At 38.2% G+C, this 21,700-nt stretch overlaps 1 protein-coding gene across 2 annotated transcripts in view; it reads left to right on the top strand.

Annotated features, from left to right (window-relative positions):
- The window catches only part of LOC148955070 (palmitoyltransferase ZDHHC15B-like), a 62,368-nt gene extending 52,542 nt beyond the window's left edge, over window positions 1-9,826 (top strand). For both annotated transcript variants that reach the window (XM_089100045.1, XM_089100037.1), the window contains 2 exons: window positions 719-870; window positions 9,498-9,826. In XM_089100045.1, coding sequence (XP_088956171.1) covers window positions 719-870; window positions 9,498-9,538 — 193 coding nt within the window. In that variant the 3' untranslated portion in view covers window positions 9,539-9,826. The remainder of the gene's footprint in view (window positions 1-718; window positions 871-9,497) is intronic.
- The last annotated feature ends 11,874 nt before the right edge of the window (window positions 9,827-21,700 follow it).

Raw genomic sequence — 21,700 nt, 5'->3', positions numbered from 1 at the left:
ACAGAAGCGAGACTAACTGCATAATACAGAGAAAGGCTCACTCTAAATATATGTGTCAACGGCGGTTGACGCATGCGTCCTTAATCCGCAGCAGTGTCAGTCTTGTTACTTAATAGCCACACCTCGTATTCATTGACAGTAGTTACGTCATTTATATTAGGAAACCCCATTCTACATTCATAAAAACTTCATTTAAGTTAAACAGTATCTTTAACTCAAGGCAGAATAGAAGCAAGTCCGTACATAGGGAGGCAGGAAGATGCAAGATTTCCCAAGTTCCGTCATTTACCATTGCCACGTAATTTGCATTAATTGTTATACACACTACCTTTTCTTTGCTGATTTGACACATTTCCTCCCATTCCTGGAATAATATTCTGGTGTCCATGCCTAAATAAAATGATGATAGAATACATTTTGTACAAATAGGGTATTTTTGCTCAGAAACTACAAATTCTAGCCCAATTGCTAAAAGAATACTTGAAGTACATTGCTACAATTTACAGAAGTAAAGGTCATGAAAAGTTGAGTGAATTAATATATCTTTTCTGCTAAATACTCTCTTGTTTCTCCATCATCTTCCTATACCAAACGAGGTTTGAGATAGAGAAGGAGGAACGAAGGAGAAGCAAAGTCCAAAAACAGATTGTAGATAAGCACTAATTAGACGTACTTGTAATATCCTAAGCATTAAAGTTTATCAAAATTTACTTTTTAGTAAAGGCGACGGTGTCAGCTACCCCCAGAAAACACTTGGAGAAGAGGAATCTAATTTACTTCGTTTTGGACGTTGTGGTTCTTCAGATGAAAGTGAATTAAATGGTTTGACTCATCTCACTCCTTCAGTTAACACTTCTAAAACTGTCGAGAGTAAGTTCGTTTAATATTCACTTATTTGGTTTTATTTGTGTATTTGTTACAATCTTTGAGTGGTTTTAGGTATGTATAGCATCACGAGACCAAACTTCGCTCGGTCATTTTTCAAGTCATGTGTGTAATTCTCTATTTTTAAGTCATGCAGTGACAAATGAGATATTTCAACTGAATTGAGAAATGTTGACGTGAATTCAATTTTAGCTTCATGTTTATCCTTCATAGAATCATACATTCTATAGGACTATTATTCTCCTGGGATACGTTGTGATTCTCGCTGTTGCTTCTTTTGTAACCGCAAATTTCTTTGCGTGTCACTCGTTCAGGATTTGATATGATCCTCGCTGTCGCTTGGTTGAAATAAGAAATTCCGGTTGTAATTCAATTTCTCCTTTCTTTTTATCCTTCACAGAAACATAACTTCTATAGGATTTATATTCTCCTGGGAGACGATTGACAATCTCAGCAGTAATTTCACTTGCTTCTTTTTTTGAGCGGTGCTAAAATAGCACGTTTCTTGATTCCATTGTAATTTTGATTTGTCTTCTAACCGGTTTTTTTTTTTTTTTTTTTTTTTTTTTTTTTTTTTTTACATTTTCATTTGCAATTCAATTTGATTCATGCTTGTTCTATGCCCTTTGCTTTAGCTGTTCGGTGTCATTTGTCATTTTGATTATTCACATATATATATATATATATATATATATATATATATATATATATATATATATATATATATATATATATATATATATATATATATATATATATATATATATATATATATATATGTGTGCTTCTAGGTGTTTAACCCCCCCCCCCCGCAGAATAACCCCGTGGAAAATTAGGCTTTCAAAATTTGAGAATTTTATTTGAGTTTTTTTTCATAGGGGGAAGGAATTTGGTACTTGTGTATTATGCCCCACTCACTCAAGTTTACGCTGTGTAAAATTCGAGAACAGACCAGTTTTTTGGTTAGTTTCTTCGTTACGTTAGAAATAGATTTGGGCTATAGATTTGCCTATCCAGGGGGGATAAAGTATAGCGGGTCTGCATGGAAAATGTGTTTGGCACAAGTATTCTGCATGTTAGATAGATAGATATTGAAGTGTATTTTAAAGCCAACCTTGAACATAGTAAAATAACATAAATGAAAGGCACAAATAACATAAACGTTGATCAGTGATCAACACAAAACACGTAGATGAAACACTACATTAACCTAATAATAGTAAGCTACTTGATGCTTGGAAACACGGTCATTGAAAAAAAAAACACTTTACACTAGGAAAAAGACACTTAATGATACATTGATTATTTTTCTTTTTTTTTTTTTTTTTTTTTTTTTTTTTTTTTTTTGGTTAACAAAATTTCAAGATACCTCGCTATTCTTCTGCAATTTTTTAGAGGTCATACCTGGAAAGAATTGTTTTTTGACTTCAAACTTTCCAAATACTTTACCCCCCCCCCCCCTATGTATGTATGTATGTATAAATTTATTGCCCATCATAAAGGTAAAATACAACACTGATGGAGTATAAAGAAAGAAAATGAAAAGAAACAAATAAATTCTGACAAATCAAACAGTTCGTGGTAACAAATACTAGTTGGAATGAGAATTGTTCCCGAAAAGGGCCTAAAAGAAATTCTCTAAATTGTTTGATACTTTTATGTGTTGGTCCTTGAGACTTGTAGGTCCTGGGGGGCGTGGGAGGGGTGTTAGTTGCCTTCCAATCACATTTGACCCTTAATAAGGCCACTAGAACTCTCGATTTCCAATCGAATGAGCCCCCTTTTAAGTTTATACTACGATCCCTTCCATATGAAGGGCCTCCGGGGAAAAATAATAATAATAATAATCAAACAGTTCGTGGTAACGAACTGTAAGTAAGGAGCGACCCGGCTCAATGGTAACCGAAGCTCTAAAAAACGGATTTTTGATACCAATAGATACATCAAAAGAATCAGATTTTAATTCTGATTTCAAAAATATAAGTTTCATCAAAATTTAATCTAACCCATCAAAAGTTACGCGCCTGAAAAAATTTGGCTGATTTTCGAAAAAAGGGGGAAAGACCCCATAAAAATTATAGAACCTTAATGAAAATCACACCATCATATTTAGCGCATCAGAAAATCCTACTGTAGAGGTTTCAAGCTCCTATCTGCAAAAATGTGGAATTTTCCACTTTTTGCCAGAAGAAAGCTCACGGATGCGTGTTTTTTTTTTTTTTTTTTTTTTTTTTTTTTTTTTTTTTCGGGGATGATTGTATCGACCCAGTGGTCCTAGAAAATCGTGGGAGGGCTTATTGGAGCGGAAATTAAAAGTTATAGTGCCCTTTTTAAGTGACAAAAAAATGGAGGGCAACTAGGCCCCCTCCCACACTCATTTTTTTCCAAAGTCACCCGATCAAAATTTTGAGATAGCCATTTTGGTCAGCATGGTCTACAATATGATAGCTATGTCTTTTAGGATGACTTAATCCCTCGAAGCCTCCAGGGGTAGGGCTGAAAGCTATGAACTTTACCCAATGTTAACATATAGTATTGGTTATTGGGAAGTATACAGACGTTTTCAGGGGGAATTTTTTCTGGTAGTGGGGGGTGGGGGTGGGTCGGGGGTTATATGGGAGGATCTTTTAATGAAGTAAGTTTTCATGGGGGAAGGGACATGGCTATGAAGGAGGCGCCGGATTTCCCATCATTATTTAAAACAAAAATCAGAAATTAAATATAAAAAAACAAGTTTTTCAACTGAAAGTAAGGAGTAACATCAAAACTTAAAACGAACAAAAAATAATAGTTAGGAGATTGAGGTTACCTTTTTGTCAATACCTCGCTCATTAAGCCACAGCTTTTTAGTACTTTCATAAGAGCTATTTATTCGAAATAACGGTCATTGTAATCAAGGTGTCATTTTTAAGGAATTGTAACGAAATTTGAACTTGACCTTAAAGAGCAATGCATTGACTAGAGTTACGTAAGTTAATTTGTAAATTACGTCAGAACCAAATTAAGAGGCAGCTATTTAGCTAAAGAAAATTAAAATTTCTATGTAATTTTTTTTACTTATTCTATGACGGTGAGCCAAATTAAAAGCTGCATTAAATAAAAAGCGATCAGAAATTAAATAAGAAGAACAAGTTTTTTAAACTGAAAGTAAGGAGCGACATTAAAACTTAAAACGAACAGAAATTATTCCGTATATGAAATGGGCTGTCCCCTCCTCAACGCCTATCTCTTTACGCAAAAGTTTGACTCTGTCTCACAACTTTATTTTTTAAAACAATAAAAACTTTCGCGTAAAGAGCGAGGCGTTGAGGAGGGGACAACCCCTTTCATATACGGAATAATTTCTGTTCGTTTTAAGTTTTAATGTCGCTCCTTACTTTCAGTTTAAAAAACTTGTTTTTTTATTTAATACAAACAGAACCAAAACAAAGAAGAACAGACAAGAAGAAAAAAAAAATACAAATAAGAGCAATTATATGTAAGAACAAACGTATTATCAGCGACGGACAATTTCAGAGATGCTTTCACCAATAATCTGCCTCTGATATCTCTCATTTCTTTTCTGCACCGCTGACACTGGACTGGCAACTCCATACCGCGAGGATAGTGAGCTGTTATTAGTCCAGAGAGGCAGCCATAGCAAAAATTTCGCATACTTATAGAAACACTTCCTTATATCCCTAATATCTGAAGCAGTAAGAAGAGACCAAAATGGTGCAAGGGCAAGTAGATAAGGAACAGCAAATGCATTTTAAACGCTAGCTAAGCTACGGCGGTTAAATTTAAGCTTTAACGCAACTAGTAAACCATATGCATCCTAGCTTTTCTGGCAAAAAAAAATTTCAACAGTTGACGCGTGGCGCGAAGATTTGACCCAATCGGTACACCAAGATACTTCAGTGTATCTTGTGGTTTAATAACATGTTCACCTAACTGAACATTTTTCGGGCAATCTGAACGGTGATTGAACACCAGGAACTCAGTCTTACTCTCATTAAATCGAAGACCTATACGTTTATACTCCCTATCGACAATTCCAAAATTTTCCTCAAATCCAAAGGCTGTTCTACAAATATCAAGGATTTCATCAGCATTGTTATCTAGTGAAACGTCACTGTCTTTAAATATACATGTGGTTAGATGGTTTTGTTGTGGCACAATGACAGCATTATTAAACAGGGGCGGAGAAGTAACAATGTCCTGTCTAATACCCTTTTTTACTGGAATTGAAGGAGTGAGTTCCACCGTACGAGGTGAGATGGTGACCTTAACTCTGGCATTTAGCTTTTTATACATATCAGGTATCAATTTGCTGACAGAACTAATAACTCCATGCTTATAAGCAGCCAATAAGATACGCGGATGTATACCGAGGTCAAAAGCTCTAGATACGTTTAACCCAGCACAATATACTAGCTCATTATTTTCATGAGCATGTAAAAGTAAATTAGCAATCAAATGGTGAGCATGGGCACGGCCTACTCCTTTCTTGAAGCCGAATTGGTTATCCGGTGTATAACACTTATCAGATGTCTCGTTAATAATTAGTAACTGGAAAACTTTGCACAAAATTGGTAGCACCGTAATTGGCCTCAAAGAAGAGCATTGGTATTTGGGCTTTCCCCTCTTTAATGCCAGGGTTATTACACCAGTACTGAACAAATCAGGAACTATACCACAACAGAATATCATCTGAAAGAGTACGGTCAGATGCTCAATCAGGAGAGGGGACCCACATCTTAGATGCTGTGCACAAAGGCCATCAACACCACGAGAAGTTTTCTTTTGTAGCTTAGAAATGCACTCAGTAACTGCAGATTGAGTAACAATAAAACTGATCTCATCAATTGATTGGCTTAAGCAACCATCAAGCTCCCTTTCATATTGGTTTGACAATGACGTATCAGGCTCGGAAAATTCACTTTTAAAATAACCATACCACTGGTCACTGGCAATTTTGAAAGCATTATAGGCTTTTGAGTTATCTCTTTTGAGCAGTTTCCATACGAAATTATGTTCACTCGTGGCTTTACTCGATAGTTTAGCTACTGATTCAGCCTGGTGTTGCCTAAGTACTTCCGCAAAATGTCACTTTGTTTTCAGACGAATTTCATTTACCAAACCTTGCCATGGCATACCACACTCCTTCCAGACATGAAATCAGAATATCGATTGAGCACAAGAATCAACAAGGTCAGGGTTACCTGACCAACCATGTTTCTCAGTTCCAAGACGTACTCTTCATATGGGTAAACTAGGACGCTCGGCAGAGCGTAGAGCGTGAACGATCTCTGCACAGTAATTATTCAGCAATATTTGCTTCTCTGCAAAGGTTAATAGTTTTTTTTGGGAAAGTAGATGAAACAGAACTTTGATCTTTTTCAAAATAGAATCACTAACAGCCCGGAACATAAACATATCTACACGAACCCTGTCAGGGGTTTCATGCCATTTACTGTCATTGTCTGCACTTGGACCACTCTGTGCAATAAGTTGAACAGGGAATATATTGCTAATAGGCATATGATCTGGGATTTGAAAGGTGGAGATAAGTGAGGATCCTGAGTCTGGTTTTATATTCGGGGAACACATGAAAAAGTCCAAAGAAGAGGTACTGCCAGAGTTATGGATATATGTGAAACATTGGGTATTCTCAACCGCCAAGAGCTGAGGTCACATTCTACTCAGAATATTTGCACAGCTGCTACTGTTATCAACTACGTTACAGTTCATATCATCAGTAATGATTACTGTTAGATTTTGCACTTCATAATCAGACACAAAGGAACTGACTAGGTGACAAGCTTGATCAAATTGTCTTTCTGATGTAGCATTATGGCAATTGGTGGGTAAATAGACTGAGACCACAACATAATTCTGAATTTTGACTGCCGTAAAATAGTCACTGTCGCGAAAGTGTTTGGGCATGAGGACATTTCTAGCAAGAACAGCAGTACCTCCACTCGGCCGACCAGCCCCGGAGTGTCTAGTGGCATGACTAATTACGATAGTAGAAGCAATCTTGCTCAACAAACATAGATTGTGTCACATAGAGTTTGGCTTATAGGCAATTTTACTGAAACGCCTCCATTAATACTCCATGATATAACGGGTAGATTAGTGCTCATTTTAGGAGATTAATAAGTTTTTGTGCGACAGGACATTTGTAGCTGTAATAAGGATGGTCAACTTGGTTGCACAGTGCACTCTGCATTTCATTTTGACATGGGGTTTCCAGCTTGTTCAAATGTCCTGTCTCCACACAGCGCTAACAGTGAGTAAAAGTTTTACAGCGTTGGAAAAGATCTCCATTAGATTGACAGCTGTAGGAGTGAGGAAGGATAGGGCTAAATTTATCAATGGGGATTCGCTTGTACTCAATTATCACTGGTGAGAAAGTTGCTGCTTATAGATCTTCTTCGTTGTAAAAATAAAGATTGATCGACCTACTTTCGCAGATACGGAAGACTTCGGCGCGGTTAGTTATCAAGTTCTGCAACTGACGTCAGTAACACTGTCAGGAACGACACAGTCAATTCCGTAATACACTTAAACTTTTGCTGTAAGTTTAGCGATTGTTCCTTAGATTTAATAGCATCAGCTACAGCAGTAGCTTCATTTTCATCACTTACAACGAGGCGCCAAGTATATTTTCCCGGTCTAAGCTCAGTTATCGCCGACTTCGAGTCACCACACAAGTTATCAATAAAAGTTTTGTGATCCTTGTGGTCATTCAGCGTTTTAGGTGGATTCTATAATATAACGGCAAAAGAGGGTTTGGATGATTGTGTGGGGGCTTGAGACAAAAGAAGGCAGCGGGTTGCACTTCGACAGGACATAATTATCGAATTTGACACATAGTTTGTTAACTTTACGAGTAAGTGTAGCACTTGTTTCCCCTGCGATAACTGGTACTTCGTCAGGCTCGTACAGCACGAAACGGGGTAGAGGTATTTGCTTTTCATCACACTTTTCAAAAATTTTAAGCATGTCCAGACAGTTATCTGCAGCTTTCTGTCGGTCACTTGGGTGATTCGTGCAGTTTGCAATATTTTCTTTGCTTCCATTAACGAATCAGTGCTTTAAAAAAAAAGTCCGTTCCAGTTTTCGCAATATCAGCGTGAACATTCCCCACAGCTCGGGCACGGTATAAAAAGTTCAAGACTGGAGACCATCCAAGCTGCTGGCTCCACATTGTATGTAGCAAATAAACATACTGCAGGTATCTCACTTAGTCAGAGAGAAGGTTGAATAGCCGCACAGAGATCACAGGGAGCAAGGGAAGCGTCGAGACCTGCTCACCTGTCCCCGGCAATTTAAGGCTAATTAAAACCGGCAGGTACCAATACGGCGCGTCCGGTAGGTTCTCTCCCCTCTTCTGCTTGGTCCCAAGCGATCCACGTGGTACTGTTGACACACCTTAAAAAAAGGTTGAAATTTGTTCCAAATTGACTGAATTCTAGTAATTTGGCTTTTTTTTAGATTCGGCGGGAAAAAACGAATAAAAAAAATCTTCTATTGGCAACCTCCAATCGGCAACAATGAGATAAAATATTTGTTCCCAGGGGAAATCACAGCAGTCAAAATAACCAAACAAAAGATAAGCCGATTATAAATAAAGCTCTTCAAATAAGAGTCGACTGGGAAATCACTCGCAATATAAAACAGGGTTTTATCCAAAAAAGAGTTCTTTATACCATATAGCCTAAATTATATATTTCCCATATATTCTGTCACTTGTCTTTGTCTTGTCTCGCGCTAGGCTGAAAAAACTAACGAAGAAACTGGTTTGTTCTCAAGTTTTACACAGTGTAAACTTGAGTGAGTTGCCCATAATACGCAAGTACCAAAATTTCTTCCCCCTACGGAAATAAAAAAAAACTCAAATAAAATTCTCAAAATTGGAAAGCCTTATTTTTCACGGGGGGGTATTTTCCGCGGGGGTAAATGCCGGCCACCATATTGTGTATCATCCTTTACCCCACAAGAAAATCTGCAAATGGAATTTACTTGGAAGATATTGGAATAGATTTTCCTGTAATTTTTTTTTTCATTTTTTTTTTTTTTTTTGTAATAAGCATTTTAACCTGAAAAAGCTATTTCTAAGTTCATGAACTGTGAATCACCATGTGTGCGTAATTGGCGCATGTATGTGGAAAACTGCCAAAGTACTGTGAGCAACTATTTATTGTTAAGGTCCCAGGTATATAAGTTTTTTTTTAGTTGAAAACGAATCAGGCCAGCTGCGTGTTCTGAACTTAAAAGAAAGCTGTTTCAACACGGTCAGAAATTGTTATTTCAACTCTTTTACAATATATATTGTAACATTCGTAAACTGTAATCTGTAAAATGTATTTCGTAAAATGTAATCGACACGAATATATATATCTATATATATATATATATATATATATATATATATATATATATATATATATATATTTAAATCGACCGAGTCCGTTTATATTTAATTAAAATCAAGTAGTTGCGGGCGTCAAGCCATGGCTAATTGTCGAAAAATCCAGGAAAAATAGTCAGAGTGAGTGAGAGGCAAATCTGGTTTGATGTAAATAATCAAGGAAACGTGATTTTCAAAAAAAATTCTTTTTCAGGAAACTCTGAGTACACCTCTGTACTCATTGAACCAGTTTGATCTCTGGCCGTTGGCTGTTCATAGAAGAAGTAGATGACTATTTTTTATACTAGTCACTGTACCTTTGATACATATAGTATATGTGACAGAAGCTTCTTCTTTTATATTAATTATACTATGCGTCTTATGCTTCAAACTTCGAACTTGTGCAATAGCTGGCATTAGAAGATATTTTGTTCTTTTACTTTATTGTGACGTTTCCTTTGTGTAACTAATTATTGATCTACAATAAATTTGTATGCGGTTGTTGAAACGAGGCATTGACGTAAAATAAAATGTATTTTTCAGTGTGTGCTTTTCTCTATTATAGACGGTTCCTTTGCAACTGAACCCTCGTGTAACTGAACCCATGTAACTGAGCCCTCGTGCATCAGACCCCAGGTGCAAACGTGCAGCAGAACCCTCGTTTAACTAATTCCGTTCAACTGAATCCTCGTGCAACTTAATCCCCGTTTAACTGAACTTATGTGTAACTCAACCCCCGTTTAACTGGATCGTCATGCAACTCAGCCCTTGAGCTTAACCGTTGTTTGACGGAATCCCGTAAAACTGAATCCTGGTGCAACTCAATCACCATTTAGCAGAATCCTCGTACAACACAACCCTCATTTAACTCAATATCCGTGCAACTCAACCCTTTCAGCTCAACCTCCTAGTAATTCAACCCTCGTGCCACTCAACTTCTGTGCAATTCAACCATCATTTAACTCGATCTTGATTCAACTTACCCCTGTTTTTAATTATAATATTTGATTAAATATTAATTATAATATTTAGTCGGGGAAAGAAATCAAAACCTGGTCATTTAGATTGAAAGTGGATACAGTCCAGTTTGAATGGAGTAATTGTGAACCCTGACAAGGATAGGCTGGGTTTAAAGGTTGGAGCTGTTCTGGTGTTATGAGATGTTTTGGGGTCTCCGCTCTGTCAAGTTTTTTCTATGTCCCTATCCCTGACAGAAAAATCCTGTTCCCGTGGCCTCATAGTGGCATCAGGGCCAACCTTTCACGAATTTTTAACCAATGCTGTGACTGCTAACAGCCCTGCAGGATGACCATGAGGAGTGGTGCCCTCAACGAAATTATAGCCTAGTACACGACACAGCATTTGTGCTGGATTCTGATGAATAGATAATTCTTCTGGGTTTGGTTTGTTTTGGTGGGTAGAAAAACCTTTTCCTAGCTAAGTTATCAATTATGGGTTGCCTTCTCATAGTAGCATGCAGGCACAAATCAAGGAGGCACACTTGTGCCTCTTTAAAGAGGCGACCCACCACAATGTTAAGCGATTTCCGGTCCTAGCGGTCGCAGAGAGACAGCGGTGATCTCCTTTTGTAACACAATTTCCAACTAAGAAACTTGCAAAATTTCACCCCCCTCCGACTTTATGTTCATGGGTAAAAGTGGGTCGGAAGTTTCGACCCTCTGACCAAAGCCCCCTTTAACGTTGTCCGATTGGGCTGAAATTTAGAGGTTAAGCTTTCCTAGGGCCCGGGAGCTTATCCTCGAAATTTCAGTTCAATCCGATCACTCCTTCCCTGTTTTCCAAAAAACAAATATAGCCACTTAGTTTTTTCTTAGCCACGCCTACAGGCCACAGTTGGCAACAGATCCGGGTGAATGAGGACTCATTCGAACCGGAATTCGACCCAGCAGGGCCTTTTGATATTTTCAGACCGAAAAAATTATCCCTCAAATTTACATTTACGAAAAACATCGTTTTCCTATAAGAGCCCATGTTAATTTTTCCCACCACAACCCCCCTTTAACGTTGTCCGATCGGGCTGAAATTTAGAGGATAAGCTTTCTTGGGGCCTGGGAGCTTATTCTCAAAATTTCATCTCAATCCGATCCTTCCTCTCCTATTTTCCAAAAACCAAATATCGTGTTTTGTGGGGATTTGCTTGCGTCAAAAATATATACGGGATACTAAAATAATATAACAAGTGTCTCTGTGGTACAATGGTCGCTGTTCCTGACTGTCAGGCGGAAGATCCGGGTTCGATTCCCTGTCAGAAAAAAAATTTTATATACTGAATTTAAAGTTTAAAAAAGAAACTCAGTTTCTTTTTTAAATCTGCTTATCTGGCCTGCTAAGGAATCTCAATGTGTATGTGGGTAGTGGTTGTCTGTTAAAATTGATTGAGAGCTTCATGTCCAATCGTTCACAGTGGGTTGTTCCAGACGGGTTTTTTTCCTGCGAATATTGAGTGAAATCCGGTGTACCCCAGGGCAGTGTCTTCGGATCTACGCTCTTCCTTATCTACATAAACGACATGAGAGACAACATTGCAAACCCTCTGCATCACTTTTCCGACGATACCATGAGACACTCAGCCGTCCCTAAACACGAAGACCCAACACAAGCCTCCCTTTCCCTACAGATGGATCTTTTGAAAATTAAAAAGTGGTCTGATGCATGGATGATCAACTTCAATGCATCGAAAACAAAGGAGCTTCTAACTACCCGATCACGGGTGCGACGTGAACACCCAAGTTTCATCTTCAAAAATGAAGCTATAAAGAGAGTCGACGAGCTTCGTCTACTGGGGATTCAATTCTCCACCGATCGCTCTTGAAATAACCACCTTGATCGGGTGAGAACCTCCTACGCAAGAAAGCTGGGAGTTACTCTTCGCTGCAAAAGCCTTCTTCCATCAAGCTCGATCATCCCACTCTACAAGTCTTGCATCAGACCCATAGCTGAATATGGATGCCCGCTATTTGGTGGTGCTCCGAAAACGCTGTTGGCACCACTTCAGAAGATCCAGAATAGGGCAAAGAGGGCGGGCTGCGCCTCTACACAAGAATTGCTCCAGCCTCTAAATGAAAGGTTTGATGTAGCGTCGATGGCTGTTTTCTACAAGTACATGAATTCGCCTCCCTCAGACGAGCTCTCTCGAATTGTGCCCCCCTTTGTCCAGCCGACAAGGCAGACACGAAGGCTCTCAGCTCGGTCCAATTATCTAAGGGAGGATACGCCGAAAACCGAGTACTTGAGGAACAGCTTCATCCGGCGTTGCACTTCTATCTAGAACGATATTCCTGGGGATATTATCCCTGCAAATCCCTATGTCGACACTTTCAAAAGAAGTTTCAATAGACATTTAAAACCTCGAGGCCATTGAAAGAGGTAAATGAATAGTGGCATATCAGATACTTTGAAGTACCTGGCGCCGTGAATATTGGAATTAAGAAAAAAAAGACAATGCCACAACCTCGGAGACGGTAGTTGGTACCACTGCCCTAGTCAAAGGCAAGAAATATAAGAAAAAAAACTGCAAACTTTCCATCCCAGTCCAAAATTACCACCAATGACATTTCGTCGGCTGAAGAAGAATCCCAATATTCAAATCAATGAAATGATGAAACTCATACCACAATGGATATTTAAATGTGTATTATGCAAGATTTTACGTATCTCATGAATTTATCACTGTGCAATAATGTTGTTTTTAACTATTACGATGACCAAAATAATTTGCCCACCAACCTCTTAGCTAGCCCCGTTAGCCCCTTATCCAAAATTAACTGTGAATATCTCGACACTTTTGATTTTGTGAAAAATGTGAAACCTAAGCTAATGGAAGAGACCAAACTTAATGTAATTTGCTTTAACGTCAGAAGCATACGGGATAAGTGGGCTAATTTTAATTAACGGTTACTGCCCTTTCGACGAAATTGGAATAACGGAGACGTGGCTTTCAGAAATTGATAATACTTATGAATTTTCCCTTCCTGGCTTTCAAGCTGTTTATATTGAAAGAAAATTAACCAAGTCCTCTAGCGGCATTTCTCTTTATATCCGGTCAAGTCTAAAACTCACCAGGCTATTAGACTGTGAATCCTTATTCTCCCAACCCATAAATAATAGATTGAAATAATTTATTAAATAATCGTATATATAAGTGTTGACGAGAATTCTTTTACTTTTTCATTGTTTTATAAACCATCCTCATTTCCGACACCTTTCTTTTGTAATCTTTGTGATGATTTTTCTAGTTTTGTTGATTTACCACAAAAGAAGGCAATAGTTTTTGGGGACTTCAATTGTAATTTACTAAATATTAGCAATAATAATGATTGTGATACTTTCTTTGAAACATTTACCTCAAGTGGCCTTCTTCCCACAATCCTTTTTCCTACTAGTGTTGATCCTATAAGGTCTACAGTTACTGTAATTGATAACATTTTTGTATCCACTTCCCTGAGAAACCACCTGTCCTCCAAAATAATATTTCTGACCTGTCAGACCACTTTCCAATCTATCTCTCCCTACCAACTACTCAACCCTCTAGAACTAATACCCATTCGTCTAATAGAATATATAATACTGTGAGTAAGAACCGGTTCACGGATCGTTTGAAATCCTTTGACTGGTCTAGGGTTTTTTGATTGTCAGGACGTTAATTCAGCCACAAATGGTTTTACACAGGGACTGAGTGATCTTATCAGTTCAACCTTTACAGTCCGTAAACCAAACCGAAAAAGTACCCATATACGCCCTTGGATGTCCAATAGCGTGATAATCTTTTCATACCATAAAATGACCTATATAAGTTAGCTTGCAAAACAGTAGCGTTATTGACCTAACTAATTATGAAAAATACAAAAATTTATGTACCAAACTCGTCCGGAAGCAAAAAAAATATTATTATTCAAAAATCTGTCACTGCAAAGGGAACTTGCAAAAAATTTGGTCCACAATAAATGAAATTCTTTCAAAAAAGGAATTCAAGATCTATACCTATTAACCTTAAGGACATTATTTGACCCAATTTCAGTACCGGATGCTTTTAATAGTTATTTCACTAATATTGTAAATGCTAAATCCTGTTCCCGTTCTCAGTCAGTACACCCTAGCAAGAATCCCAAATCCATGTTTTTCTCTCCAACTGATAGTAAAGAGGTGCTTCAAGTTATCAAATCTCTCTTTAATAGTAGGACACCTGACTTCTTTGGCATAAGTAATAAGCTTCTTAGGACCATATCTTCCTATGTTTCTGAATACATTGTACACATAACAAACCTATGTATGAGCAATGGAGTCTTCCCAGAAAATTTTAAGTCAGTAATTGTTATCCCGATCAAAGGCCATACGGCTCCCATGTTTTATTATTTTATTTTATTTTTCCCCAGAGGCACTTCATATAGAAGGGGTCGTCGTAGAAACTTCAAAGGGGGCTCATTCGAATGAAAATCGAGAGTTCTAGTGCCCTTTTTAAGGGTCAAAAGTGATTGGAGGGCAACTAGCCCCCCCACACCCCTCAGGTCCCCAGACACTTCCCAGCAAAAGTTTCAGATAGCCATTTTGTTCAGCGTAGTTGCTTTCCAGATAGAAAATATGTTTTTGAGGAGGACACTCCCCCACAGCCCTCAGGGCAAAGTTATGCCCCGGGGGCATATAAGGTTTTTATAGAAAGTGTTGTTGTAGAAACTTCAAAAAGGACTCATTTGATTGGAAATTCAAAGGGCTAGTGCCCTTTTTAATAGTCGAAAGTGATTGGAGGGCAACTAGCCCCCCTCCCATACGCCCATCATTCCCTCAAACACACCCAATCAAAATTTTGAGATAGCCATTTTGTTCAGCGTAGTTGATTTTCAGATAGAAAATATGTTTGTGAGGAGGACATTCCCCGCAAACCACAGAGCGTTTTAAGTTATGCCCTGGGGGCATATAAGGTTTTTATACAAGGCGTTGTTGTTGAAACTTCAAAACAGGCTCATTCGATTGGAAATTCAAAGGGATAGTGCACATTTTAATAGTCGAAAGTGATTGGAGGGTAAATAGCCCCCCCCACGCTCATCATTCCCTATAACACATCCAATCAAAATTTTGAGATAGCCATTTTGTTCAGCGTAGTTGATTTCCAGATAGAAAATATGCTTTTGAGGAGGAAACTCCCCCACAACCCTCGGGGCAAGGGTTTTAAGTTATGCCCTGAGGGCATATTAAGGCGTTGTCGTAGAAACTTCAAAAAGGCTCATTCGATTGGAAATTCAAACGGCTAGTGCCCTTTTTAATAGTTGAATGTGATTGGAGGGCAACTAACGCCCCCCCCCGCCCATCCTTCCCCCAATACATCCAATCAAAATTTTGAGATAGCCATTTTGTTCAGCGTAGTTGATTTTCCAGATAGGAAATATGTTTTTGAGGAGGACACTCCCCCACAACCCTCAGGGCAAGGTTTTTAAGTTATGCCCCGGGGGCATATAAGGTTTTATAGAAGGCGTTGTCGTAGAAACTTCAAAATGCTCATTCGATTGGAAATTCAAAGGGCTATCGCCCTTTTTAACAGTCGAAAGTGATTGGAGGGCAACTAACCCCCCTCTCACGCCCACCTTTTCCCAAACACATCCAATCAAAATTTTGAGATAACCATTTTATTAAACGTAGTTTTAAGTTGTGGAAATCAGGTCTTTGAGGATAACTACTCCCCCACTGGTCTCAGGGCAAGGGCTGTAAGTTATCCCCTGGGGGCATATAAGATTTTGTATAGACAACGTTGTCGTAGAAACTTCAAAAAGGGCTAATTCGTCTGAGAATTTGAACAGCTAGTTCACGGTTGAGCTGTCGAAAGTGATTTTCGTGTAAGCAACACCCATTCTAAGCCTAATACTTACCCAAACACAATCAGTCAAAATTCTGAGGTGCTCATTTTGTTCAATGCAGTTGAAAATTTTGGAAATTTTATGTTTGAGCTGGACACTCCTCCCACAGTCTTCAGGGCAAGGGTTATAAGTTATGCCCTGGGGGCATATATGGTGCTTATGGAAGGAATGCTCTTATAAACTTCAGAGAGGGCTCATTTGATTGGAAATTGAAAGTTCTAGTTCACTTTTTAAGCGTCAAAAGATATTGGAGAGTAGCCAGTTCCCTCCCCCCCCCCAGACCCTTTTTCCATAATGCATCCAATGAAAATTTTAAGATAGCTATTTTGTTAAAAATAGTTCAAACATCATATAACCAAAATTCCGGTGTCGACACAACCCACCAGGGGCAGGCGTTGTAAATATGCCATGGGGGCATATATGGGTCATATGGAAGGGATGCTTATATTATCTTCAAAAAGGGATCATTTGATTTGAAACTGAAAGTTCTAGTTCACTTTTTAAGAGTCAAAAGAGATTGCAGGGCAACAACCCCCCCCCCCCCCTCCACGCCCTTTTTTCCTCAAACCCATCCGATAAGAACTTTGAGATAGATTTTTTTAAAATAGTTCATAGACCATATAATGAAAACTCTGGGGCCGAAACAGCCCCCCAGGACCCGAGGGCAGGGGTTGTAAGTTATTCCCTGGGGAAATATATGGTTCTTATTAAAGGGATGCTGGTAAAAAATTCAGAGATGGCTAATTTTATTGGAAATTGAAAGTTCTAGTTCAGTTTTTTAGAGTCAAAAGAGATTGGAGGGCAACTATCCCCCCCACGCCACTTTTTCCCCAAATGCATCCGAGAAAAATTTTGATATAGCCATTAAGTTAAAAATGATTCAAAAGTCAGATAACCAAAATTCTGGTATCGCCACAGCCCCCCAGGACCTGGGGGAAGGCGTTTTAAATCATGCCGTGAGGGCATATATGACTCGTATGAAAGGGATACTCGTATAAACTTCAGAGAGGGCTCATTTGATTGGATATTGAAAGTTGGAGCTCACTTTTTAATAGTCCAAAGAGATCCGAGGGCAACTAGCCCCCCCCCCCACGCGTTCTTTTTCAAAACCCTTCTGATGACAATTTTTATATAGACATTTTCTAATAGATAGTTTAATGATAATGAGAGAAAAAACTCGGTGCCGGTAGAACCCCCAGAATCCAGGGGATGGTATTTTTAAGCTATGCCCAAACGTCTTATATGGTTTTTATGAAATTAGCGGAGGTATAAACTTCATCTAAGTCGTATTTTTTTGTAAGTTAAACCTTCTATTTTACTTTTTAAGAGACAAGAGAGTTAAACTAGCCCCCCCACGCTCTTTTTTCCCAAACCCGTCCTCTAAAAATTTTGAGATAGCCAGTGTTTTGTAAATTGTTCAAAAATTAAATAAAAAAAACGCCCCCCAGAGCCCCGGGGGATAGGTGTTGTAAGTGTTGTCCTAGGGGCGTATATGGTTCTTATGAAAGGGATGCTCGTATAAACTTCAGATGGGGCTCATTTGAATGGAAATTGAAAGTTCTATTTCAATTTTTAAGAGTCAAAAGATATCCGTGGGCAACTAGCCCCCCCCCCCCCCCCCCACACACACACCCTTTTTTCGCCAAGCCCATCCTATAAAATTTTTATAACAGCCATTTCATTAAAAATAGTTCAAAGGTCAGATTGAGATAGACATTTTGTTAAAAATAGTTCAAGGTTCTGACAACAAAAAACTCAGGTTTCGACACAGCCCCCAGGGCCCGGGGGTCGGCGTTTTAAGTTATGCCCTGGGAACATATACGGTTGTTATGGAAGGGATGCTCGTATAAACGTCATAGACGGCTCATTTGATTGGAAGTTGAAAGTTGTGATTCACTTTTTAAGAGTCAAAAGTGATTCGAGGGCAGCTAGCCTCCCCCAAACTTCATTTATTTTTTTCCCAGAGGCACTTCATATGTAATGGGTCATCGTATAAACTTAAAAAGGGGCTCATTCGATTGGCAATCGAGAGTTCTAGTGCCCCTTTTAAGAGTCAAAAGTGATCAGAGGACAACTGCCCCCCCAAGCGCTTTTTCCCAAAATAAATTTGATAAAAAAATTGAGGTAGCCATTTTGTTAAAAATAGTTCAAAGATCATATAACAAAAACTCCTTTACGTATGGTCATTTCGTTACGATAAAATAAAAGTTCAAAATAGGGATAAAATCCTTTTTAATAGACAGTGTATAGAAAATCACAAAAATACCAGATATACCGGTCATATATACAGTGACCATCATTAGTAGTAAAACTAAGCAAAAACAATTTAAAACAAAAGTTTATATACGAAACCAAATAAAACTACATATTATTTAATTCTCTAGTTCTTTTCAAAGCAAAGGCGGAAGCTAGCTTCTTTGACCTTCTTGGATTCGGTTCATTAGCGTTCAATGGTATAACATTTGGACAGAGATAACTATATTGGGTGAATTGAACTTTACTCTGTCAGATTTTAATAAATTATCGTAAATAGAGAACAATCCAAATTCACCTGTATCCCGATTCAAAGTATCATTCCTAAATTAGATTTTCTTCGGTCCAAGAGTTTCCCGAAAATTTGACTTAAAAAACCCCGGTACCTAAGAATAACAAACACATTCTCGAACAAAATAAAACTGTCTGGAAAATTGAAAATATGTTCTGAAAGGGTTGAAGTAAAATCTTCAGACTTAGAATCTTGCTTTAAAGCCGAAGAAAGAGAATCTTTATGTTGTAATAATTTCATTTCCAAACTCTGGTTAGTACGTCCCACGTATGAGCTTCCGCAAGTACTTGGGATCTGATAAACCCCACTTTGTTGCCCCAATGACGTTAGATCCTTCCCAGAATTTAGAAAACTACCCAAAGTATTATTACTCTTTAAAGCTACCCTTAGACCATTACTCTTTAAAATTCTTTTAAGTTTTTCACTTAGCCCAGGTGTTGGGGTTCCACCCCTGTTTCTTTTCTTTTCAGATAAATGACAAATTTTCCTTTCTGTAATTACAGTTGCCTATAAGATAATTTTCAATCTTAAGTTAAATTCGTCGTCAAGGCAACGATTTTGCAAGAAAAACTAAATTGCTTGATTAAAACCCAGTATGAGTCATCGCATGGGATTGCTAAAATTCAAGTCACTGATTCTGAAAGAATGTATCGGGCAAATTCAGTTAAGGGGCTTGAGTCATTTGATTAGCCCGCGTCACACTGGGCCACACCCCAAGTGCCAAGATTCTGTTAGTTTGAAATAATATTTGGTAGTCTGTATTTAGACCCCGTTTGGGGAAGCCTATTCTTTTTGTTATATGTGACCTTTGGAAGATTACAAGTAAGATATTTTCTACAACGGTGTAATAATTTTCCAGGAACCCAGAGTAGGAACAAAGTTACGAAATACTGTCTTTATTATATGGACAGGGGGATTTGTTACCTCCAAGGAGACAGTTAGAGATTTTTAGTGGTGACCTAGGTCGGGTACACTCGTGGCCTTAAAGTGACCATTTGACCGCTCGATCACCTTATCATGCCCTGGGGGCAGGGTATACTGTAAATTGGGTATTACCAAACCCGATATTTACAGAACCGGTGTGGTAGGCGCGGGCATCCCACTAAAATTTGGCGCCACCGGAGGCTTCCCCTTCTAGTAAGTGATGTAGCACCATTTTTGCACCAATAAGTGGTGACACCCGTAGCTTACCACACCAATACTGGTGGCATTGTGGCCTACCGGTATAATATTGGTGGCAGCAAGAAAAGGAGCTATCAACAGCACTGATAGTAAAAGAATTTTGCGTTTTCGAAGAGACAAGTTAATTTAGCCTACAGAGTAGCCTCTTGTGATTAAATATAAAGAGAAAAAATACTGAATCAACTAATAAAACTATGAGGATCTGAATGGGCTGTGCCTAATCAGACAATGATAAAAAAATTTACAAATCAATATATCGTACAACTAATTAGTGTTCAAAAATAACAGGCTAATTGACACACACCAACTTTTGATAAGAAACCGGAAGTTACATGGATAAAGGAATTGTCATTTAGACTGAAGAAGCATTTTGAAGTTAACGGAATTTTGAAATAATGTCGGACAGAGATAAGATTAACTCAAGGCCGAGAAGGGCGAGTGAAGCCCATAGAAAAAGTAGGAAAATAGAAAGAAAGGCTAATATAAAGGCCTTTGAGAGAGAGCACCGAGAGTATAAGGAAAAAATGCAGGCTGAGAAAGATAAAATTAGAAAGAATAGAAAAGAGGAAGAAAAAGCTAGAGCAGCGTATAAAGAAAGAAACATGGAAAAAAAGAAACCTACATATGAAACAGACAGAGAAAACAAGGTCCTGTTGGAGCCTTTTGAGAGGGAGCAACCGACAAATGCCTGGATTGCGAATATATGGAGACCAACTAACCTTAAAGGCGCTAGCTCTAGATTAAATAGTTGTTCAAAGATATTTAGCAACCAAGATCTTCTACCAAGAATCGCGTTTAAATGCATTAATCATAGTCATAGGGAGATTTTGAGAGAACTAGTAGAATTCAAAGAAGCTAGTAAGGCAGAAGATATTGCTTTCAAAATCCTTACGGAGGCCGATAAAAAGCAATTACAAATCTATCAAGAAACAGTTAATGAAAACGAAAAAGAACGTTTGGCAATTGTTGAAATGATTCAGTCATATTTACAATTTAAGAGTAGGGATGGAGGATGAAAAGATTGTTCTTAAACGTCAACAGATTATTGAGGATCTATATAAGGAATTAGATAGGGTTCATCCCTCTGGTGAAAAGGAAAACATCGCTTACGAGGCTTGCACAACAGCGCTCAGAGAAAATATTCAACCCTACGAAGAGTTAAATACATCTGAAATTTGGTTGACAAATTTCCGATGGTAATTATTGGCAGGGTTCTTCTATTAATTAAGAACAATTCTAGACCGCGAAAAGTATACACCTCTACTTTACATAAAATAGTAGAAGAGAAAACAGAGGAGGAAAGACAAGAACATAGAGCAAGACAGAGAGCAAAAAGAGTAGGAAGATAGGGAACAAAGAGAGAAAGATAAAAGAGAAAAAGAGGAAGAAAGACAGGCCCGTAGGGGGGCCGATAAAAAATATTACCAGGATATTGCAAAAACAATTGACAGACTAATGAATACTTACTGAGTAAATTTACAAAAGGATGTTCTTTCACTAGTTGCTTATGGTCCGTCGGACAGCAATGATAACTTGTCTAAGGAAATGATCAATCGCAATAAAACGATAATTACTAGACAATAAATACTTTTACGAAAAAAAATACTACTACGTTGACGACGGGGGGAGGTGGACCGGCCCATAAAACAAATTGGGAGGCTGCGCTCCCCTGTCGGAAAAATGAAATGCTTGATACTCAAAATAATTATAATCTAGTAACATTTGATTCCTCGAAGCCTTTTTCTAAAAACTGCCATAAAGGAGATCAGAAAGATACCTACAAGAGAAAAACTCGGGTTATAGCCCATAATAAAAGAACCATTG

The sequence above is a fragment of the Artemia sp. Qi Xiang Cuo genome, chromosome 2 (genome assembly GCF_049724085.1).
Source record: "Artemia sp. Qi Xiang Cuo chromosome 2, ASM4972408v1, whole genome shotgun sequence".
Classification (NCBI taxonomy): domain Eukaryota; kingdom Metazoa; phylum Arthropoda; class Branchiopoda; order Anostraca; family Artemiidae; genus Artemia; species Artemia sp. Qi Xiang Cuo.
Note: the sequence above shows the minus strand (reverse complement) of the source record. Positions and strands in the feature narration are given on the sequence as shown.